Here is an 18,636-nt window from a genome sequence, read left to right as displayed (position 1 = left end):
TTATGAAGGATGTATCAGCACAGCATGTATTCAGTGAGTCTATAAATTTAGCAGGTATGGACAAGAAGAACAAAATCGTGTGTGTATGTGTCGTGAAGGGTGGATGACGCAAATGGAAATGAGAAGCGATAAGGGGAAAGAGAGGTACCGGCACAGCCCAATCGCACAGGGCCGATGGGGGAATTGTAATCCATTACAAGAGCTCTTTCTAATCATGCACGTTAGGATCTGTGATCTGATTAGGAAAGCGGGTCTGGTCCGAGGAACCAGGATCTCTGGGAGAAGGAAGGAGGGGGGAAGGTGAATACCCTGAGCTCGTCGACGATGGGAATTGCAATTGACTTTTGTTTGAGCACGCTACGTAACCAGAAATATTCCCTGTTCATCATCTTGATCGCTTCACACCCCTTTCCTCACTGCCTTTCGACAGGTCAGACACTCTCGAGACACACAGACCGACTGGTTCATTCAAACTCGCGTCGTCAACCGTCAAACTATCACTCCACCTTGACCCCTCAACAAAGCCTCCACCACGACTACCGACACCGATAATGCTGAGATATCGCCATCCAATAGACATACATCGAATCCGGAAACGACCTCGTCCACCGTGGCGAACAACGGTCTAGGGCTGCCGTTTCACGATCCAGCCGATGCCAACGGCAACGGATCGATGAACAAACCGCGATACAACCGCGAACGAACCGCATCCTCATCCTCTCTCATGAGTAGCAGTCATCCCGACTCCCCATCGCATCAGTCCACGGTTCGATTCGACGACAACCAATCACAGAACACGCCATCAATACATTCTACGCGACCACCTCAAAACGGACATTCTTATCAACCTACACACCCTTCGATCTTACATAACTCCACCGTCCCCCCTGCGCCTAAGACTGCGCCGCTGCTCTCATCCTCATCGAGGTCAAACCCAGGTCTCAAGCAACTTCCGACAACTCCACCATTGAATGGCGCCGCCGGTCCATCTCGTCCTTCCATCTCTCGCAATCAGTCTTCTCGCGATCGTGGCAGATGGTCCGAACTCCCTCCTACTTCTCGCACGCATCGCTCTGGTTCGTTGTTGACTCACGGTAAGCGGGCTTCTCGGGTCACGGGCGGATATGAATCAAGCTCCGACGAAGAAGGGAGCAATGATGGGTCGACCAAGCGAAGAGATGAGGAGGGAACACCTGGTACTGACACTTATTCGTTCTCGGGTGCCGCCAGATCACCTCTGTTGGAAAACAGAGCGGCGGTGGCGGGCCCTAGTAGACCTAGAGCCAAGAGTCTGATGTTGCCCTTAGAAGGACAGAGTTCGGACAGAAGTAGTGGGAGTCTTCAGACTAGGAGACGGCGAGGGGAATCTCAAACTCTACAAATACGGACATCAAAGGACCTGCTACGCCAAGCACCATCACGTATGGCCTCCCAAAAATCCATTCGAAATTCGTCAAATCCGGCTGCGCACTTGTCCACCTCCCGATCAGACAGCTTCTTCACTACCACACACGGACCGGCTGCACCAAGCCGCATGCCATCGACCAGGTCACATGCTATGGAGACAGCTGTTACTGGGCCAAGCAGATCAGCGTCGGCTCGCATCAAAGACCTGGATCGGGCAAATGGACGGAGGGACAGGACAAGTAGTCCAGAAGCAAGCAGAAAAGGAAAGGCGAAGGAGAAAGATTCCACCAAACGTACAGATAATCTCGCCGCAAGTCTGGGCTTGGGTATCGGTGGGATCAAGGAAATGGCTTTGAGTCCAGGTGAGTGAGCTATGTACGAGCGAAACCGAAATATTCTAACATTCTGAACGCCAGACCAAATACATGATCTTCTGAACGATTCGGATTTAGCATATGCATTAAGAATCATGAACAACAATCAACTCAGCACACCTCGGCCTCCTCTCTTCCTTGACGATTCACCCTATTTCTCGCCCCCAAATACTCGACCCACGTCACCGTCACCAGAAGCCACTCCCCATTTCTCACCTTACCTGGTCTCCGCACCCCCTGCTCTGACGGGTAGTGAGGCTCATGGAAGACAGAGGACAGTCTCGATGAGTAGCAGTATCGGACCTCCCATGCAGTCAACCTGGGGTGCCTCTCCTCGACATCGTTCCAGCTTCGATACTTCGTCGGAAGCTTACGCCCATGGGCGAGCTCGGGCAGCCTCCAGAGTCAGCATGTCGCCTAATGACTTCGGTGGACATGTACCTTTCACACATCATGTCCCCATCGCCCAGGTAGAGGAGGAAGTCTCAGACAATGCGACCCAATCATTGCCCGACGAAGCGCCCTCCACCCCCGCAAGTGAGACCGAACCCGTCATCGCGAAACCGGCCGAGACGCTACAGACCAAAAAGGGAGTGAAAGAGAAGAAAGGTCGGCTCAGTCAGCTGTTCCATCTCGGCAAGCGAAAAGGAGCGGAAACGGTGATTTCTGAACCGCAACCCAAAGATGGCTACATGGAACATCGAGCTGAGACGCAGAAATCGGAGGAATACGCAAAAGCGAAGGCCCAACTGGAGAGGGAAGCTGAAATGCGCAGACTGGAGCAGGAGAGAAGAGCAGACGAATTGGCGCAAGGTAAGTTAAACATGCCGACGAAACGGTTCGATATTGACATCTCCTACAGAGCGCCGATTCAAAGCTCTGACACAGGTGGCCGCCCATCCTGCTGCAGAAAGGATGGCGTATCGAGCCGGGTCTCACCTTCGAGCGTACTACCAGCATGTATACGACGGTATCGACAATCCGCCAAGGCTGAATCCTCTGGCCATTCTTCGATGGCGCACCAAAACCGACGATCAGAACGAAGCCCGTCGCAGATGGGAGGCTCAACACGATCGCGCTGACGTCAGTTCGACACGAAGTGAACAATCTATGCCGCAGCACTCTTCACCGCAAGCGAAAGGTTCACATTGGGGTGGGATGATACATTCCAGTCCAATGAGCGTGGAGTCGTCCTCTGGTTTCAAAGATCGGAGGAAGTCGGTGGAGAGCAACCCATCGTTCTCCCGAGCGTCTACTCAAAAATCCCATGAATTGTCGCCTCGCAAGAAGAAAGCCGGTCTTGACGGTTTCCGTTCAAACAGAGGTTGGGAGTATTCTGTCGATGACATTGCCTCGTACAAAGCTTGCAACGGTGTTGTGAACTATTTCATCCCGCCTCGAAAAGAGCCACTCGATATTGAAGTCATGGCCAAAGTTGGGGACGTTCAACACGGCTCGAGAGCAGGTCAAACGCGGCGAGACGATGGCAGCTCAATGGCCGGAAGTCGATCGAGCAAGAAGGGTATGCAAGAGTCTAGAATGCGAGTGCAAACCGCTTCGAATCTTTCGCTACTTGACGCGGAGCGATCCGGCCTCAACGGAGATGAAAGCGTGGCCCCTCTTTCGAGGACTACGTCGGTTGAGACTGGTGGCAAGTCTATCAGCGGCACGTGGGATCAGCGTGTGAGTCTTTGTCTGTTGATATGGGTATGTGCAGAATAAGCCAAGCTGATATAATTCTTAGCTGCGTCATCGAAGTCACCAGAGCCTCAGTGCTATGGGTCAGACCTCTCTGACTCATGCTCTGAAACAGCCCTTCGAGAAACTCAGCAATGCAGCAAAGAAGCAACGCACAATGCCTCATCTCGACGGAAACGATCGGGATGCCGAAAGCGCTGCGGATGATTCGTTGGTCCGTAACGACGTGATATCAACCCCATCACACCAAATGGCGAACTCGTACCCCATGACCAACAAAACGAGTCGGACGACCATCGGCTCTCATCATTCCCGACAGCAATTCTTCCGTCGGCATGATGGCCACGGACCCGAATCGGTCACGGATGACGAAGGCGGTCGCGATTTTCATTTAAAAAGGCTTTTCCTCAAGGGTCAACGAGCCTTTGCTGCTGAGGAAGCGCGGTCGGTGAAAAGATCAGACACGGATCTGGCCAGACACAAAGGAGATGAAAGGGAGGCGGAGCTGTTCGCATTGGAATCGGCTTTAGCAAGAGAGGCGGCTTTCAGGGAGAGCCAAGCGGAGGCGACGAGGAAAACTCAGCTGGAAGTGGAAGCGCGTGAAAGGATTACTCGGCTGGAGAATGAGATTTACGAGGACAGAGTAGAGTAAGTGGTGAACTGCATGTTGACCACGGATTATTTCACTGATAGTGATACGGCACAGGCGTTTCGGTATCGCTAGAAGAAAGCTTGATCGAGTCACCTCGAACATAGAGGTCGTGGACGAATCAATTCAACTATATGTCGCTCAACTTGATTTCCTCGGGGACGAAGCCAAGATTGGCGCCGACGTCGAAATAGACCTTTCAGCTGTTGATCCCCTTCGTGTGAGATACGCGAGTCGCAGGAAATCTATCGTTGATGCGGGTCCAGACCTTGCAGGCGAGCGGCGCGATACTCTGCCTCCGCTCCGACATTTCTCCATACACGACAGCGGATCTGATAGATCTTTCCGTCGACCGATCGCCCGTATCGCATCGAATGCCGCTCGTCGTACTCGGTCACAATCGCAGTCCCAATCTCCCGCCGCAGCTAATCGTAGGAGAATGTCCGTATCGGATTTACAACCACCCTTGGATCCCCAATTTTCGCTCCACATGCGACATCGACCCAGACGGACTTACTTGGATTTGAATGGAACAAGTCGTGTGGATCCGATGAAACAAGCAGAATTGATCATAGCGTATGCGAAAGGGAGACAACAGGACATGGTGAAAGAGAGGGTGAAGATGGGGAAGGAGTTGGAAAAAATGATTCTGGGTATCGAAGGAATGATCAAGCAGAAGGAAGCGGTGAGGCATTGGGCTAGAGACGCTTTGGAGAAGAACACAGCTCGAAGAGAGTACCTCGACCAGCTTCTTCGTCAAGAACGGTCGTCAATGAGTGTCAACCTTGCCGAGTGGCGCGATCCCCTTCTCAATCACACTGTCAAGACTCTGGCTTTAGGCGTTCGTAGCGCTTTCTGGGTTTATTACCAGGCCAAGGCAGAATTAGGTCTGTATCTCGCTCCATTCAAGCCGTCTACGTACTGCAATCGACGACGCAAATCCACAAAAGCGAAGAATCAGAATATGAATGGTACACCGGACGGTAAAATTGAAGAGGAGAGCAGCGAGGAGGGAGATCAGGTAGCAGATGGGGATCTGGCAGAAAATTATGTGCCAAGAGATTTTCTAGTGGAGCTGCAAGATTCATCAATGGGTAGGATCAAGACAAAAAGTCAATCTCAAGCGATCGCGGCAGCTCGACCGACATGGGGGGAGAGGAAGAGGAGGATACCGGTTCTGGGTCTTGTGTCGTTGGGCGTGTTAGGAATCGCCATATATGCGTTGTACAACGGCGGCCTGCAGAGCGGTCCAATAGTGGTTTAGACGACATACGTTGGGCTTCTGCTTTTTGCGGTGGACGAGGCGTGGTGATCGAGGATGGTGTGAAACGATGCGGTTTTGTAATCTGGTTGTATTAGTTCCGACAATTCAACCTTACTTTACGTCATGACATGGAACGAGCTTGCTCTACATCATCGTGACATGTCAGCGCTTCTCTGTGCATTGAGACGTACATGGTGCCAAAGAGAAAAAGAAGATGATGCAGATGAAAGATTTCTGAAAATTGCCACTCGTTTGGACTTGCTCTTGACGAAGACGGAAGTCACCGCTGTTTTCGTGTCTCAATGTCCAAGTCGCGTTATGTGCGATTCAATGGTGACAATAGTGACATCCTCTTTCGTCGCTTGCTCAATGAACAGTGATCTGCATCTCGATATACCTTGAAAGCTGAGAGCTGGTCGACAGGTCGCTCTTCTGGACACCCAAGAATATATCACTTTCTGATCGAGTCACTCGCATCCTCATCCACTCATCTTTGGTCTGACCAAATCTCCGCGTTGTGTCCTTCTTCGACTTCAAGTACAATTTCATTGACTATCACCTCGATATCACTACGACTCTCGCTCGCTCGTCCGCTCACCCACACGTAAAATGGGCCAATCTTCCTCCTCTCTCCCATCATCTCTGCCCGACCTCGCCCTCCATTGTCTTCGAGTAGCCGACGGCTCACCAGCCGATACACTCCTCGAGCCATATTTCGACTATCTGATCGGCGTCCAACCCATCAACACAAACCCGAATCCCAATTCGGCGCTCGGGTTCGGTCAGGCGGATGATACGGGGACGGAAGGGATGCTGGATGGTCTGACTCCGGGAGAATTGGGGAGGGTGTTGGAGGAGAATGAGGGGAAGATGTTGGGTTTGAGGGTGTATAATGCAAAGTCGCAGAGGGTGCGAGGTGAGTCTAATCTCTCTTGGTTAAAGTTGGAGGTCTGTGGTCAGAGGTGAATGGTGGAGTGTGGTAGGAAGTAGGGTGGGGCTTTTCCTATTCAAAAGGGTGCGGACAAGCAAATCGGCTGTGCTACATACGGTGCGGTATGGAGTCGCGCGGGTCGGCTGGTATTGCTCCGGGAGAGAAGACGATGGGCAGAAATTGGCAGCAGATCAAGACGCCCTGACGAGTGGTTATCGAGCTGGTTCTCAGTCTCCTTGCAACGTCGGCATGTCGGCATGTCGTCAAGGTCGGACGGACCAGCACCCTGTGGACGCGAGGCAGCCTGCTCACGGTGACTTGAAGGACATCGTATTTTTGTGACTGAAAGAACGAGGGGTACACCCGTCTATGTCGTGGACGCTGACGTGATCCATCCTACCAGATGTCCAGCTTATACCAAGTCGAGCATGGTCAGAAGCAGCTCTTCGTGAATCAGGGCAGGATGTCAACTCTGCGGAAGGTACACCAAAACCTTCACTGCTGGGACTGTCGTTACGTGTCTGTAACCCTGCTCATGCGTTGGAGTCGGTCTATCATGTTTTAGATGTTCTGGAAGGAAGTCCTGCGGAAGTGAGTAAGACCTTCCTACCTCTCGGCTCGTTCCCAATCACTTCATCTTCGCGGCCCCCACTCGTTGCACGAAGGGCCTTCGCCCCCGCTCCGAGCTTGAAATCTTCTGTCCCTTTAGATCGAGATTCAACAAGACAACCGCTGACAATGACTCATTCCCGTAGATGGCTGGTCAGTTCGAGCTTTGAGCTCCGAAAGTATCATTGACACTGACGCACGACAATGAATCACAGGTCTCGTACCATGGGGTGATTACGTCCTCGCTTGGTCTGGCGGACCATTACATTCCGAGAACGATTTCTACAACCTAATCGAGGGACATGTAGATAAGCCCTTGAGACTATTCGTCTACAACTCGGACCTAGAGTGAGTGGGAGGAGGACGATGTGCAGAGACCGTTTAGCTCTGACTGACAATGTACCACCGCAGTAACCTGCGGGAGGTGATTCTCTACCCTACAAAGCAATGGGGAGGAGAGGGTCTGATAGGATGCGGCATCGGGTACGTTGAAGTCGGCCAGAACAGAGCGACTATGTCTCATCAGCTGACACCACCCATGTGCTCCAGGTACGGGCTTCTGCATCGTATACCTCGACCGTCTACCCCACCTACAGCATCCGCTCAGACGTCATACCCTGCCGATGGATACTTCAGTGCAGCGTCAGACCGCCGGTCTGATACCCCACCCCTAGGACCTATCCCATCCCTTTCTTCTCAAGCTGTCCCTGCTCCATAAGATATGATTGTCCCCATATGCATATACATATCTTGGTCCTGTGCAGTATACAGAAAGAAATCAATCAGGGTCACTTTTCTTCCACGTGGGAAATCACAGTTGTCCTTGATGTTTCAGCTCGAGCCTCGACGCGCCTCACTGCTTTGCACTCACTCTACACACAATTCATCCATCCATCCATCCATCCACTCACTCCTCATCATCTCTGACCTTGACCCCATCACTCTTGACTCTCGCATCGCTCTCTCACAACAACTACCCAGCTTTATATACTTCTCGGTCGTCCACCGCTTGCCACCCCACGCTTGACACTATTGCATTGCCGCCGTCTGCTTTCATAACGACCAACGATACAGCCCTTGGCACAGCTAGGTGGCAAGCCTCTTCGTACATCACAGCGTCGCCTCGTACTGCATCATGGTAGGTTCCTCGTTGTCATACCTTCCCAACCCGGAGGTGAATGTGTAACCTAATGGACGAGAGCACTTGTAGTCCACATATTCCCAGTCCAACTCAAATAACCCTCATGCGGACCCGGAACAATTCTACGTTCGACAGAATCGGATAGGTGAGTGAAAGTTTCGGCTTCAGGAGACAGTGCTGGAGGGAGACATGATCGGGGGTCGGGAAAGGGCTGATGTTCGGTCTGATGATAGGAAAGGGAAGTTTCGGAGAAGTGTACAAGGGGTAAGTTGCAAATCATTTGAACCCACACTACCTCCATCTGGAAGGGAAGCACGATCGAGTCTTGAAGGAACCCCCCAGAGCAGGGCTGGACGTGGACACAACTCTTGCTAACATTTGATTGGCTTTGCCCTACTCTCGACACTAGGTACGATCGAAGAACTTCGTTACCCGTCGCTATCAAGATTATAGATCTCGAAAGTGCCGAAGATGAGATCGATGATATTCAACAAGAAATCCAGATCTTGGGTCAACTAGATAGCGAGTTTGTAACCAGGTGAGTTGTATACTCTTTCAACTCTTTCAAGCTCTGTGTCCCGAATTTTCACCGACTTGCTTTTCCACAGATATCATGGCTCGTATCTCAAAGGCTCAAATCTATGGATTATCATGGAGTATTGTTCGGGCGGTTCATGTTCTGATCTGGTATGTCAGATTTTTCGGTTCAGCCATATTGTACACCAGACTCAGTAGCGATCTTTTTATACAGATGAAAGCGGGAATATTTAGAGAGGAATACATCGCAATATTGGCTCGAGAGCTATTGCGGGGCCTGGAGTACTTGCATGGGGAAGGAAAGCTACATAGGGATATCAAGGGTGAGCCACACATATACTGTGGGCGATGTCTGCACGAGCTCAATCATCTACTCTATTTCATTGTGTCAGCGGCCAATATCCTTCTCACCTCTAACGGAGATGTCAAGCTTGCGGATTTTGGTGTTTCAGGTCAACTGACAGCCACGATGACGAAAAAAGTACGTCGAAAGGGAGTTTTGGATTGACATCTGAGCTGATGGAATCGCCTTTTCAGAACACTTTTGTCGGTACACCGTATTGGATGTCACCAGAGGTCATCAAGCAGTCGGGGTATGATCACAAAGCAGATATCTGGAGTCTAGGTGAGTCAGCTCGGAGCAGCTACAAGCGATGCAGATCTTTCTGACTCTCTTCAGGTATCACTTGCATTGAGATGGCCATGGGAGAACCGCCTTATGCAGATCTACACCCGATGAAGGTGAGCTTTTCGTCAGCCCGTCGACTCTGCCAAGCTCACGCCTCTCAACAGGTACTTTTCTTGATCCCCAAGAACCCACCGCCCCAGCTAGATGACAGCAAATTCTCGCGCACCTTTCGTGATTTCGTGTCCTTATGTCTTCAGCGTGATCCTCGAATGGTGAGTCAAGCTTGGATGTAGGGCATCGTTTCAACCTCTAGTTTACTGACGTCTCGAGATTTGTCACTAGCGACCATCCGCCAAAGATCTGCTGAAGCACAAATTCATCAGGACTGCGAGGAAGGCTTCATACCTGACGGAACTGATAGAAAGATACGAGAAGTTCAAGGCTGAGGGTGGGCCGAAGGCTGGTGATGATTCGAGAGATGGCATGTCATCTGAGTGAGTAGGACGCCAACTGGAAAGGCGTTCAAGCCCTGGCTAACGGTGGATTGAATATCCGCAGACCCGGTTACGGTCCTGCTCCGGAAGCATTGTGGGACTGTGAGTGTATGCAGGTGGTGATCCTGCTTTGAGCATCTACTGATCCGGATCCTATATTTAGTTGGGACTGTACGTAACGCGCTGCCTCCTCAGAGTCAAGGGACGGTTTCGCGTGCTACAGGTCGCCCATTTCCACCCTCCGATTCGATGGCAGGAGCCCGCAAATCCCCAATAACGACAGCCTCTAGAGCACCTGCTCGCGTCCCTGAATCGAATCAACCTCCCTCCATCAATGGTCGAGCGTTGCCTACCCTTCCATCTTCTGCGTCTCAAACGACCATACCCCCGCCGGAGGCCGCGCAGCTGGCGTACCCCACCGTTCGAAACGCAGTGCTTGAGGCTCCAGGACCAGTAGCAACACAGCCTTCAGCTTCTCACGGCCCCACACATGAGGATGATGGAGACGAGGACGTCATGTTGGAAGGCGTGATCGTGCCAGCTCTCAACAACGTGGGTGCTGTTGCCGGACACTTATGATGCCTCTTTGCTTTGCTGATCCATTACGCTATCGATTGTAGCTCGCCACTCGTGTGCCTAATGATCATGCTCGAGCTGCTTTGGCCCGCCTTCGACAAGCTTTCATCGATGCCGAGCGGTCTATACCCGGCGTAACATCTGCATTTGTCTTGGAGATCGTGGAGAACGTGGAGCAGGTGGAGGACCACTAGTGTGGGAAACTTGCCGCCTACAGAGCAAGCGGGCTGCAGATGTGTATCATGAGTTGAGAGAAAAATTCGGGTCACGGCGAGACAGACAGTTGTAAATTTCTCAGTTCATTACCACGAGCACAAGCATGTCACTGAGCAGATGCAAAGCTATGAGCATAGACTTGTTGTTTTTCTATGGAGCCCTTGATATCATTCAATGTCAGGTGCCTCGTTTCCGATCGTTTGAGACACGGACGCGAGTCATACAAACGCACCGATGCTTCCCATCCCTCAGGGCATACTCGTAGCGTACTGTACTGTACAGTACACAGAGCTGCCTTCCAATGCTTCTGACCAATGGGCCTATCCCATACTGGATAAAATGTCGTACACGAAACCACCAAATATCGCTAACCCCGAAGGTAATAATTCCTTTCTTCTAAATCGACAAGAACATCGACACTGAACCCGTACTGTATGGATCTCCCATCGCGTGTCTGTACTGTACAGTACTCGTACTGTCGAATAGCGTTGAGACGACTGGATGATGACTCAACTCTCAAGCGTCTATCCCAATATCATCAAGTTGGGCGCAGACGAGCTGGGCAACAGCGAACGCGAACGCGAAGTTTTCCGGGCACGGTGATGGTGAGCGCGTTGCTCTGATAATGCATGCACTGTTGATAAGCTAAGCTACAATATGTCTGGGAGCTTTGGTATGAAATTTTGCTGGGTATCAGTCGTGAATTAAAAAAAAAACGCCAGGTAGAGATATGTCGGTGGGTGTTATTCTCTCCTATACAGTATACAGTATACAGCGAATCATTTGGCCTACCATCCTCTAACCGAGAGGTGGACACCTTGAACCATCTCTCATCCACCTCAATCACTCTTCCAATCCCCTGTGGCTGTCCTGAGCGCACCATGGGCTGTTGGCAGGCACGCAAGAGCGGTCAGCCGTGCTTCTTGTGTCGCGTTGCCATTGGAGAAAGCTAGCTAGCTCGACTTACGGTTTGTACGAGTCTTCATCGCTCCAGTACGATCTACATCTCATCGAGAAGCCATAGGGGACTGCATCGGATCAGCACATGTCTGACAGGAAGATGAGGATATGCAATGGCGACCAGCAACTTACATTCATATCCCCTCGACCCCTCTCGGTAGTGATCCGCCATTTCTAGGATATGACTGACTTTGTTGCTATAACACATTGTACACCCAACGTCAGCTTCTCATCCTCATCCGAAAGCGTCTTAGGATGCCGCACTCACGTTGTGGTCAGATGCTGTCTAGCGTATGCAAACCCGTCCAACGCCATCTGCTGCAGGAGTTCGGGTCTGTCGAGGTGGTATTTGAGAGCCGCGTTGATGTTCTCTATCGACCAAGTGGATTTGAGAGGAATGACGAATTTTGACAGAGCGTCTTCTTGTTCGGTAGGGAGATCGGCAGCGACCACACATCCTGACAGAAAGGCTTGAGCGTACTGCAATAGTTCCGGCGTCAGCTTCATGGCTTTGTCACGGTTGGTTGTACGCAGATAGTCACCTTCCGAATCATCTTCCTCTCCAGACTGGAATCGAAGACGCAGATCTTCGCCTCCCTCATCCCTTTCGCGAAATCTTCTCTCAACATCAGATGAGTTTGGTAGTATTCATGGCCTAGCTCGTATGTCTCCAACGGTACTTCTCTGGCTTCGGCAGGTGGCCAAACGAAATATCCAGGATGAGGATGACGCTTGATTATCACGTCGTTGATGTTCACCGAGAGGGGATCTTCTTCATGGGCGTTCAGGGCGTTGGTGACCGTCGTCCGGATGGGGTAGACTAGATGACGGGCGCGCTTAGCTTGAGAATTGCTAGGCATTCGGCGGAAATCAGCACTCACATGATCCGTCGTAGCCGAACGTTTTGGCATCGGCAGTCTTATTCGCCCAAGGAACAGGATAGAAATCCCACTCGTTGCCCTATGGTAGCACGCAAGCTTGGGTAAGCTGTCGCGCATCAGAAGGGCGCTAGCACTGCGTACCGTATCAGGACTATGCCCAAACATGCCAATATTCCAATTGGGATATTTCGCCTTTACCTTGTCATAGTCGAACAGCTCCAACAATTCGAAGGCGTATTTTGACAGAGTAATGTTATTCGCGTGAGGGTACCACTCGTACGAGCATCGGAGAGAGTGACAATCACCGAGTTGTCTATTAGAGAAAGCGGAGAGGATGGCACCAATCAGTTCGAATCTTCCAGATAAAGTAGCATGAAAAAGCTGGTGTAGAGAGCGACGACTCACTGGACAAGGAGGGCGCCACAGTCAAGCGCGTCGACATGGGGATCGTTCTCATTGAAGATGTTGCTGCGAAGTGATGCGTCAGGATCCCAACCTCTACTCGATGGCGGGTCGATAGCCAAGACACCGGTCACTCACGAGATCGTTAGGACGATGTCAAATTCGACTTCACTATTACACTCCTCTGGAACATCTGCATTCCACTCTGGCCTGATCCACACCTCATCGTCCTCTTCCATCTCCTCGTCATCCTTCTTCTGCAAAGGTGACCTGGTCACTTCCAAACTCCTGCTCAGCCTCTCTCTCTTAGCTCTCCATTTCCTTTCCTTCTCCTTCTCCTCCGCTTCCCGTTTTTGGCTCTCCTCAAACTCCTTCTTGGACTTTTCCAGCTGCGCCAAACGATGTGCTCGTTTTCGTATGTTTGCTGAAAGGGGGATCGACCGATTATAGCCTGCCCAATTGGGCCCCCAGACGTCTACATTGAGATGAGGGTGACGCAGGGCGGCATCGACAATCTCGTAAGTGTGGGTGTTCATTCGTTCCAGATAATCATGATAATCTGAGAAGCACAACAGCGCTCAGCTTGGACTTCTTACGGATAAGCCAAACACCACGATACCCACCCGTCAAGAACATCATCCGTCTCTTCGCCTTTCCTTCTGGTAAAGGTGTCGGTCTGTGGTCGAATGGACTCGGTCCCACGTCATCCACGTTTCCCCACCAGCTCGGCCACTTGTCCCCCACTGCCTTTCTCAACGTGTCCTCGTCGTCAGGATACAACTCGTTCGTCTCTTCTCCTTCCGAGAGTCTTCTTCGTGTCAACAGCTCTCTCCTCTTTTCCGCCCCATAATCATTCCTTAGGGATATCAGGTTTCCCACCCTATCTCCTGGATGTCTGATATCCCACTCTCTCAACCCGTATTCTCTATTCCATAAAGTTCTTCTCGTCCTATGCGATCTCAATTCCCCCACGATCAGAACAGTGAAGAAGAGGATCGCACCCGCCAGAACCAGCTGGGTCGTCTTCCGTCTTGCTACCCTCACCAGAGGGATCGACGACCGACGTCTCGGTAGGAGGAGAGTCTGTCGTATCTTCTGCGAATACTCAGAGACGAACGATAATCTCCTTGTCCCCTTCAACGAGGAAGGTGTCTGTGGATAAGCGTACGAAGGGAGATGGTGATTGCTTGTTGAGGTGGATGTTGAGGAAAAGGCCGCGGAGGAAGAGGACTCGGATTCGGGATCCGATTCGGATGACCGAGGTGTACTGGATGTCGAGGCTGAGGACGATGACGCTGATGTAGATGACTCTCCAGCAGACGCGAGAAGTGTTCCAGTAGCTGAGCTGGAGCTGGAATGAGAGCCTGGATATGACCGGTGTCGAGCGTCAAAGACGAAGGCTTCATTGTCCACCTGGGACTTTGGCGAGATGTGCTGTGACATGGGATGGTATCAATCGCTGGTCCGCTGGTCTGGTCGTGTATCGAAGATAGTTGGTCGTTCGCACCATTTATGTGAATATGATGGGAAAGGTAGACGTTGTTCGTGTGACGAGTCCGTTGTTCAAAGCATTGATGGACCAGTCGATCCGCACGATGTGTAAGAAAGTCTTGGCAATAAGGGTATATCGGGGCACAAAGGAAGGAGCGAGGAAGAAAATAGCACAGTCGGTGGTATGTGAGTTATGTCTCTTGTTGCTGCGGAGGAGCAGCTAGACCGTCGTGGGAATGAAAAGCGGACTAAACGGTCGGTCTGTACGGAGACGCAGCTGTGACACGGTCACGATCGCTTGGTATGATGAGCAAAGGAATGTCTAGTGTGTCATATGCAGACAAAGGTCCTTCGTATATAGAAGCGAGCGAAACACATCCACAACGACGACGACGATGACATTCATCAAAATATCTTGTAGTACTATACTCGTACTCGTACTGTGTGTGGTAAATTGACTTTTGCCAAGACTCGGATTGTGCGGATAGAATAGTGAGGGCAAAAGTAAAGTTTTGGTGTCGTGAACCCTGAGAGATACGGAATGAACCACGTACACAGCACGATGATGGGTGTCGGTTTCATGTTTCTGTTCATGCATGGTGACGGATGGCGGTAGGACAGACACGCTGACATGTTTCAATTCAGTCAGCACGGGAAGGAGAATGTTGTGTATCGCTCGCTCGCTCGCTTATGAAGAGGGGGGGGGGACCAGAGAGAGACTGGGTGCGGTTTGCACCGACTTTATCGGGCGGCTCATCTCACCCTTCTTTCTTGCATTTACACCTTCGACAACAGGGCCAAGCCAAACGGCACAGGTACAACAAACCGATCAACACCGCATCGTCGCCATGTGCTGCGATGGACCACAGCGAAGGGTCCGAAGGGGAAAAAAGAAAAACATACTTCCAAATGACGGAAGGGGCTGCGGAAACAGAAATAGTTAAAAATACGACATGCTTCAGTCCTTTTACCCCTATTCCCAATCTCGTCCAAGCGAGTAGTGAGTGATCTGCACCAGATGGAAAAATCAGCACTCGACCAGTTCTTAAAAAAGATATCCCACATGCTTCTTTAAAGATTTGGCGATTGGCTAGAATGACGAGAGGTGGTCCGTAACGATCTTCGAATGACACTGAATTGTATCATAGGTTACTCGTGGCATTTCTCGTTATTTGAATGCATAATGGTCATCCCCCTTTACGATCTATCGGATCTGGCGGGATCAGATTGGCAACAGAACCACCTCATGTATCGTGTCCGAGCTACTTCATCCCAAGCGTATACTAGGAGGCGGTGGAAACCCATACGACGTCCTTGAATCTGGCGCGCGAACCATATTGGGTCGCATTGGCGACCGATTGTTCGCTTGACCGATTTGATCAGATATGAGATGCGTCGACTGCCAAGCTTCCTCGCCGTGCGAGGAGGTATCAACACCTGACGATTGTGGTGAAGGGGGAGTACGATCGGCCTGCCATGCGACTGCGCCTTTTGCCAAACCCGATGCTGGGTTGACTGCCTCCGTATTCGCCTTCGATCCCAGCCTGTATATCCTCTTTCTCTTTGCCTTGACCTTGACATCCCCTCTCGCTGCGCTGTCCCCTACACTGGAACCTGGATGGGAACTGGGTGTCGATCCACCTCCTGTTCCTTTACCCAAATAAGGGAAACTTCTCACAGCGATATGCTCATGTCCTCTGGCGTACGGTGAAAGCGTATGTGCGGAATGCGATAACGTCGCCAGTTGAGAGACCGAGTTGTTCATGGGTAACGTGATGCCGCCCGGACCCATTGTTCTTGGAGGAAAAGAGGTGCCAGGCGAGGTCCCGGATATCGATGGGTTGCGGATTTTGGCCACTTGTGCTTTGGAAGTTATCGACATGGGTTTTGATGAAGGCAGCTGAGACGAGGCAAGTGTCGACAGGGTAGCTGAACGACTAGGTCGATCAGACGTCTCCCAGCTTGAACCGGACGTTCGCGCTGCTGAGGAGGATGCAGCTGTGTTGGACAATCGACGGGATAAGGCAGATCGTTGCTGTTGATATACACTGTACGATGATGGGGGAGGTAGAGCAGCAAAAGATTCTGAGCGAGTAGGCTGATGACGTTGTGCTATGTTTGAAGAGAGGAAGACATCTGATCGACTGGTTACCATCCGTCGCAGGCTTGACGGTCCAGGCCGGCGAGACCCGTTCATTCCGGGGGTTTGAGGGAGGTAATTGCGCATTTTGACACTCTACGCAGATGCCATCAGTCCCGATGATCAGACTCGAATTTTCAGATGCACTCACCCCTATAGTCGACGAAGCACCGCCAACAGAGCTCGCTCTTGCTGTGACGCTCCCTCCAGTAGCTGTCCCAGCAGGACTAGGCATTGCCTGAGATCCACCTGCGTCCGAAGGCGCTCTGATTTGCGACTGAGAATGGTACACTCTTGGCCGTGTGATCACTCCACCTCCGACCGCTGGGAAGGTCTCCCACTCCATCACCTTCTCATCACCATATCCTGAGCCACTTAGGGACATCGTCGATTGTCGTCTTGAGTTGTATCTGAGAGGTTGGGGAATTGCTCGTAGGGATTCGTCCATTTCTACCATATCGAAACTTCTGTTTCCATCGTCATCATCCTCATCCCAATCACCATCGCTGACATCCCCTCTATCTTCATCCGGTTCTTCCCTAGGCACAGACATAAGTGAACCCAGCCCCCTCCCTCCGCCCTCCCTGGCTTTCTCCCATAAACGTCCGAATGCTTCATACCCGCTATGGGTGGGGAGACCTTCAGGTCTGAGGCCATATGTGGGATCGTAGTCCTCTATATCGGGGAAAGTGGTGTAAGAGGTCGGTGATTCCGATACAGCATTTGACAGTCGTCTTGATCTAGCGGCTTTGGCAAGTGCCTGTCGTCGAGGCGTGAGATTGACATTATTGCTCGGTGACGGTGTGGGCACATAAGGCGGGAAAATCTCCTTCTCGGCATATGGGTCGTCTTCGGCTTCTTCATCTTCTTCGTCCAATGACCGAGCTCCGTATTCTCCTCCATCTCGATACGGCGTTTCCACCTTTCCGCCGACCCCTGTGCCGGTGAACCATCTCTGACTGAGACGATGGATGATACCCGGCAAATCTTCTCTGAACATTTCTCGCAGTTGTCCCTCGATCTCCTGTTGTAGATATCCCCTTATCACCTCAACCGAATCAAATGTTGATGAGACGTCCACGTTTTGCAAGGGATCATTCTTGAACACCAGAGTGATGCCTTTTGACGCGGATACGACCAGGATGAGGATCGCCCGAAGATGGAGTTTCGATAGTCGTAAGGTCATGGGAACAAGAAGAGGTTGAGAGGCAAGAAGCGGAGTGGAGAGTGGAAGCGTTGAAGAGGGATGGAGGTTTGGATTGTGCGATAACGGATTTGCTTGCACTCTACATCGCACTTCGAGCCATGCATCGCCTGTGTAGCCCAATCGGAGTATACCTCGAAAGCGGTCAAGAGAGAGATCACCGATTTCGAGGAGAGTCAGCGTCGGTGGCTGTGATACATGGTCAACGGGTGATCGTTCGTGTGTTGGACACTATGCAGATCATTTAGTATGAACGTCATGACTCACTTGCTCTCCCATACTCAGTTCGACTACTTCGATCCTTCCTTGAATCACAGGCGGTTTGTTGCCCTGTCGATCAAAGCAAAGGAATCAGCCTGGCTGACTCCAGAGTCTGACCTGATCTCTGCTTTTCACACCACTCACCTTGTTCAGAGCCGCCTCCAGCATGGCCTTTGCATCCTCATGAAAGGCAGGCGAGAACGCCGTCGACCAAGAAGGGAAGACGAAAGACATTATGGATGACCCGGTCGGAAAACCAAGAAACGCGTTGCGTAGTTCCGATTACACGCTGTTTGGGAGTGGACTTGATACTATCTGCTCATTTTCGTAGCGTGAGTGGGTGATGAGGTGACCTATCAAAACGGGTGAGAGAAAGGTCTCCTTCGAAGTGTAAGTGGGTGAGTCTGTTGGATCTGGGGGGTCGATCTCACTTGCAACAAGAGCCGCAGTGGAAGTGACGTCGAATCACTCGGCGAGGAAAGACGATTGAGAGAAGATAGCAAAAACACAACATTAGGTTGAGAGAGGGACAAGACGCGTTGACCGTGGGAAAGTTTGCGCTCGGTCGCGATCTGTCTGTCTTTCCTGGTCGTTCTGCGCTTTGACCTCTTTTGACTTTATGGACTGACAGCAGATAGCATCAGCAGCGAATACGTATATATATATCTGATCTCCTTTCCCGTTCTTCTTCTTCTTCCTCTCCTTTTCTCATCCGTCTTGCACATCCTTTCAAGGTTCTCTGAATGAGGAGCAGAAGGGAACCCCGACGAACC

The 18,636-nt window shown here is 51.3% G+C and overlaps 5 protein-coding genes across 5 annotated transcripts; 3 read left to right on the top strand and 2 right to left on the bottom strand.

Annotated features, from left to right (window-relative positions):
• Positions 1–214: 214 nt before the first annotated feature.
• IAR55_004974 (uncharacterized protein) lies at positions 215–5,392 on the top strand (the record flags this gene model as incomplete). The annotated part of the gene is made up of 6 exons (XM_066948068.1): positions 215–300; positions 577–1,769; positions 1,824–2,594; positions 2,644–3,464; positions 3,526–4,127; positions 4,186–5,392. 6 exons carry the CDS (start codon positions 215–217, stop codon positions 5,390–5,392), a joined length of 4,680 nt encoding a protein of 1,559 aa, XP_066801527.1.
• Positions 5,393–6,001: 609 nt separating this feature from the next.
• Positions 6,002–7,650, top strand: IAR55_004973 (uncharacterized protein; the record flags this gene model as incomplete). The annotated part of the gene is made up of 5 exons (XM_066948067.1): positions 6,002–6,308; positions 6,727–6,918; positions 7,148–7,280; positions 7,344–7,415; positions 7,482–7,650. The coding sequence occupies 5 exons, from the start codon at positions 6,002–6,004 to the stop codon at positions 7,648–7,650; spliced, it is 873 nt and encodes a 290-aa protein (XP_066801526.1).
• Positions 7,651–8,067: 417 nt separating this feature from the next.
• On the top strand, positions 8,068–10,502 carry IAR55_004972 (uncharacterized protein; the record flags this gene model as incomplete). The annotated part of the gene is made up of 14 exons (XM_066948066.1): positions 8,068–8,106; positions 8,158–8,218; positions 8,307–8,337; positions 8,483–8,611; positions 8,682–8,760; positions 8,825–8,933; positions 9,003–9,091; positions 9,148–9,235; positions 9,290–9,351; positions 9,403–9,510; positions 9,581–9,732; positions 9,797–9,834; positions 9,896–10,284; positions 10,353–10,502. The coding sequence occupies 14 exons, from the start codon at positions 8,068–8,070 to the stop codon at positions 10,500–10,502; spliced, it is 1,524 nt and encodes a 507-aa protein (XP_066801525.1).
• An 865-nt stretch (positions 10,503–11,367) lies between these two features.
• Positions 11,368–14,210, bottom strand: IAR55_004971 (uncharacterized protein; the record flags this gene model as incomplete). Its single annotated transcript, XM_066948065.1, has 10 exons — positions 11,368–11,410; positions 11,492–11,552; positions 11,617–11,681; positions 11,753–11,964; positions 12,027–12,304; positions 12,366–12,444; positions 12,507–12,678; positions 12,771–12,833; positions 12,906–13,326; positions 13,391–14,210. The coding sequence occupies 10 exons, from the start codon at positions 14,208–14,210 to the stop codon at positions 11,368–11,370; spliced, it is 2,214 nt and encodes a 737-aa protein (XP_066801524.1).
• Positions 14,211–15,525: 1,315 nt separating this feature from the next.
• Positions 15,526–18,097, bottom strand: IAR55_004970 (mitochondrial distribution and morphology protein 34; the record flags this gene model as incomplete). Its single annotated transcript, XM_066948064.1, has 4 exons — positions 15,526–16,494; positions 16,550–17,791; positions 17,870–17,932; positions 18,008–18,097. The coding sequence occupies 4 exons, from the start codon at positions 18,095–18,097 to the stop codon at positions 15,526–15,528; spliced, it is 2,364 nt and encodes a 787-aa protein (XP_066801523.1).
• Between the last annotated feature and the right edge of the window lie 539 nt (positions 18,098–18,636).

The sequence above is a fragment of the Kwoniella newhampshirensis genome, chromosome 9, assembly GCF_039105145.1.
Source record: "Kwoniella newhampshirensis strain CBS 13917 chromosome 9, whole genome shotgun sequence".
NCBI lineage: Eukaryota > Fungi > Basidiomycota > Tremellomycetes > Tremellales > Cryptococcaceae > Kwoniella > Kwoniella newhampshirensis.
Note: the sequence above shows the minus strand (reverse complement) of the source record. Positions and strands in the feature narration are given on the sequence as shown.